Source organism: Orycteropus afer, unplaced genomic scaffold, assembly GCF_000298275.1.
Source record: "Orycteropus afer afer isolate SDZICR_OR568_19922 unplaced genomic scaffold, OryAfe1.0 scaffold00623, whole genome shotgun sequence".
Taxonomy (NCBI): Eukaryota; Metazoa; Chordata; class Mammalia; order Tubulidentata; family Orycteropodidae; genus Orycteropus; species Orycteropus afer.
The window spans coordinates 45,722-50,439 of NW_006922210.1; the positions used below are offsets into that span (position 1 = coordinate 45,722).

Genomic DNA, 4,718 nt, shown 5'->3' on the forward strand with positions numbered 1-4,718 from the left:
TAAGTTCACTTTCAAGTATGATAACTGTAATTCTGCCCCTTTCTCCTGTCCCCCATTAGTAGTATATCACACTTATAACTTCTAATAGTGATGATGTTATAGGGATAAACTTGAATTTGTTCAAGTATATTGAACAGTAAGTCATTGCAACTTGAGAACGTTATTTTTTTTTATCACAAATATAGCTTATGGTACCTACTGGCGTAATTGTTTGGTTTGTCACAATGTAGATTGAAAGTGGCTATTGTGCCATTTACCTTTAAAATATTTTCCTTTGAAGTACACTAAATAATGATAAGGACTTCTTTTATAATTGAAGCATTAATATTTTATATTTAACAGTTTTAAAGGACACCTTGGAAAAAAAAGGTGTGTTAGGGCATTTAAAAGCAAGAATCCGAGCTGAAGTTTTTAATGCCCTAGATGATGAACGTGAACCACGACCACCATTGTCTCATGAAAACCTTCTGATTAATGAATTAATTCGGGAGTATTTGGAATTCAACAAATATAAATATACATCATCTGTCCTTGTAGCAGGTAAGTGGTATTGTTAATTACCTGAGTCAGAATGCTTCTCCCTCTATCCTTACAAAGTGATTCAGCCTTGAAATCTAATCCTTAGCGAGCAGTGTCAACTGAATGACTAGGAAATCAAAAGCACATAGGCTCTTTCTGTACTTTGAACAAGATCTCATGAGGCTTATTACACTATAGGGGAAAATAAGTAACTAAACAAATAAGCACTTAAACTAGATATATTTTGGGAAAAAAAAATCTGTAATTTTTGACACTGGGAATAAACAATTGCTGACATTTTTACATGTTTGCTGCCAGTCTTTTTTTCCATGTATATGCTTTAAAAATATACACTCTCAGATTAAATGTATATATTCTTTTTTATAAATAAAAAACATTGAAGATAAAGCCTTAAAATACTACTACTATATGTAGGTTAAGGATGTATATATATGTTTGTAAAAGTATGGTATTTTAAAGTGGACTAGAAAGGTTTAACTCTGCACTGTCACCCTGGTGATGAGAGGTACAAAAATGGTATTGAGGGAGGAGATGGGCAGTTAAAGAGATAATTACTTATCTGTTACATTTTTTAAAAGAGTAAGTATGTAATATTCTCTTCCATCTAATAGTTACAAATTTAGTTGGTGAGAATATGGAGTTAATTTTCTCATAATTACCGCCTTTGGCTAACATGAAATGTCTTCCCCTAAAAGAGGGGAAGGCACTGGAAGGATATACACAGGAGTCTAGGTAGTTGGTTACCTCTGGGGTGGGGAGAGGAGTGAGATTAGGGGGTGGAAGGGATGGTGCAGAACACCTTGCATCATTTAATTCTCTTGTTTAAGGTCATATGTATGCTTTAAGACTATTTCTTGTCTCAGAGGTATAACTCATTGAAGAAAAGTCGTTATAAAGTAGATTTTGGGGGAGAGAATGAATTTCTTATCTGTGAAGCTAGAACTTTACATTATATATCCTTTAGTTAATATTTATTATATATCGTAAGTGAATAAAAACTGATGATTTTATTGGTTTAAGGATATTCCTTATCAGTGTCTCCACTTGCTTTGTTTGTTATAGTTGGTGATATATTACCACCAACGCTGAGAACAGGAAGAAAAGTAAGGAAATACCATCAATTAAGTATCTTGGACTCAAGCATTCTTAGAATTAAATGTAGCGACAATAGTCAAGTTTCATATTAAATGTTTTACTTAGTCTTTTAAAGTTACTGCCACTAAGAGAATACATTTCTCAAAAATAAGTTACTGATATTGTCATGTATTAATTTACTGGCATTTTGGAAAACACACTTCTGAAATATTCCATATTGTCGTTTAGATATAGGAGCAGTGTTTTTCCAACCAAAAATTAAGAGATTTCAAAAATAAATTTGTGTTGAATGGTATTGACTTATATATTTAACAAAATAAGGAGCTCTGGTGGCATAGTGGTTAAAGCATCCGGCTGCTGACCAAAAGACTGGTGGTTTGAACCCACCAGCTGCTCTGTGGGAGAAGGATGAGGCAGTCTGCTTCCATACAGATGTACAGCCTGAAAACCCTGTGGGGCACTTGTGCTGGACCTACGGGGTCACTGTGAGTCAGAATCAACTTGATGGCAGTGGGTATTTAATAAAATGTATATTTTGAAAATCATAAATCATGTGTAGTTGGATCTGTTTTGGTATGTGCCATCATCATTCTTTTAAAACCTGAAAAATGTGTATACTTTGTAAGCATGATTCTTATTAGATCATATTTACTTTAGATTAATTAATAAAGACAGTGTTTTCATGAATTTTCCCCCCAGAATCTGGTCAACCTGTAGTTCCATTGGACAGACAATTTCTTATCCGTGAACTGAATGCATTTGAAGAACCAAAGGATAACACAATGTAAGAAGTTTTTGGTTTTTTTTTTTTTAATAGGCTTAATAGGCTTTCAGATACTGTGTTATAGGAGTCATAATTGCACTGTCCGCTTTATCTCATTTTAATTCAGCAGGTGTTTATCCTAGGATGTGTCAGTCCCTGAGTGGTGCAAGTTGTTAACGTGCTACAAAAACGGCAAGGAGGCCACATGTTCTGACCTCCTGTAATCCCACAAGAGGAAGACAGAATTACCATCAATAGCCCAAGGCCTATTCCTGCGAGGCCAGACATGCTGCCTTCCTCCAGCCCTTTCTCCAACCATTCGTCACAAAGTCTCTTTTAGTATATGTTGTTGTTGTTATGTCTGACTCATAGCGACCCCTCCTCGGGTTGCCGAGGCAGTATCACTACGGAAGTAGATAGCCCCGTCTTCCTTCTGAGGAGTGGCTGGTGGGTTTGAACCACCAGCCTTCTGGTTAGCAGTCAAGTGCCTTAAGCACTGTGCTACCAGAACTCCTCTGAAAGTATATAATCCATTAAGGTGTATTTTCAGTTAGGAGATTGTAAACAATAACATTTCAGTTGTATCTCCCATTATTATCATTTGTGCAAGGATACTTTTAGAAGCATCCAGGCAGCATATTGTAAGGGAAAGATTGGGAGTTGGAGTCTGGGTTCAGGTATAAACTTTATTTATCATCTGAGGATCAAATATTCTCTGAGCTCTGGTTTTCTTGTTTATAAATTGGGAATGGTGATTATATCACAAGGTGGGGATAAAAAGAAAAGTGAAGCAAGAATATTTTGTAAACAGTAGCTTTTAAAATATTAGCTATGTAGCTAATGTTTGCATAGTATTTACTGTATGCCAAGCACAGTTTTAAACACTTGATATGTATTAACTCATTTAGTCATCATAACCCTATGAGGTAGTAACTATGATTATCTTTGTTTATAGAGGAGGAAACCAGAGCTGGGCAAGTTAAGAAATTTACATAAGGTGACACAGCTGGCATGTGGCAAAGCCAGGATTTGAACCCAGGCAGTCTGGCTCTAGGGATATATATGCCCTCTGGTCAAGAATTCATGAATTCAACAGGCATTTACTGAATACCTATTGTATACCAGACAAGGGTTAGGTACTGGGGAATGTTATACTGGACTTTGGGGTTTAAAAGTTGAGTTCCTGTGAATTGATTGAAACTGCATTTCAGTTTAGATGACGTTTAAGTTGTTACCATATTTTCTCAAGGTACTCTTAAATTTAAAAGAGTATGAACAGTTTGCAATTTGGATAATAATCATATACTATTTTTCTTTTGAATTTAGTGAATGATATGGCCATTTCAGTATCAGAGGTTATCTTTTAAAGAATAAATGTGTTAATCTCCTATTTGTGCAAATTTCATTGATTTTTATTTTCTTCCTGTGTAGACCTCTTTTATACGGAATTTTAGCTCATTTCTTGCATGGATCTAAGGATGACATCCAGAATGCATTTCTGAAAGGGTCTTCACTTCAGCATCCAAGCCCAAATTTTGACAGACCAGCTAGTAGAAGAAAGCAAATGGGTATGAGTTTTTTGATATTTATCATTTAGCTGTCAGCAAATGTATTTGGTTTTTATATTTTTTAATCTTCAGAATAGTTTTTCCTGAGCTTTTGAATCATAGTTTAATCCCATTTATACTCAATACAATTATCCTGTGTTAATTGTCATCTAAAAATAAAATATATTTTGGAAAGAGGATCTTGGCAGGGTGAATTACTGTGGATGATATTCTTAGACATAATTTCTATACAGAAGTACTAGAAAATCTAATTTTCACTGAAATTTGTAGTTTTGGGGCAACTTTGATTCTCAGTATACCAAATAAATAGCTTTTCAGCAAAACCACAAAACCCACTGCCATCAAGTTGATTCCATCTCATAGTGACCCCCATTGGGTTTTCAAGGCTGTAGAAGTAGATGTAGAGTGCCTTGTCGTCCTCCCATGGAGCACCTGGTGGGTTTGAACTGATGACCTTCTGGTTAGCAGCCAAAAGTCTTCTCTACTGCACCACCAGAATTCCTTAGTTTTTCAGTAGGTCATCATTTCATTTTCCTCTAAGACTGGCTAATCATTCTGTTTTGGTTACCTAGTGCCCCTCTGACAAGAAATATACCATAAATGGGATGGTGTTAATGAACAGGAGTTTTTTCTCTCACAATTTGGAGGCTTTAAGTCCAAGTTCAAAGTGCCAGGCTCTAGGGGCTGGGTCAAAGCCCCTAAACCTTGGGGTCCAGCTCTGCCTCCTGCTTCCAGCCCACTGGAGCTAGAGG

At 35.8% G+C, this 4,718-nt stretch overlaps 1 protein-coding gene across 1 annotated transcript in view; it reads left to right on the forward strand.

Moving 5' to 3' along the window:
* Nucleotides 1-4,718, forward strand: part of CEP20 (centrosomal protein 20) — a 23,320-nt gene that overhangs the window by 12,634 nt on the left and 5,968 nt on the right. The window contains exons 2-4 of the mRNA XM_042783065.1: nt 343-540; nt 2,335-2,419; nt 3,830-3,966. Of these exons, the coding sequence (XP_042638999.1) occupies nt 343-540; nt 2,335-2,419; nt 3,830-3,966 (420 nt within the window). The remainder of the gene's footprint in view (nt 1-342; nt 541-2,334; nt 2,420-3,829; nt 3,967-4,718) is intronic.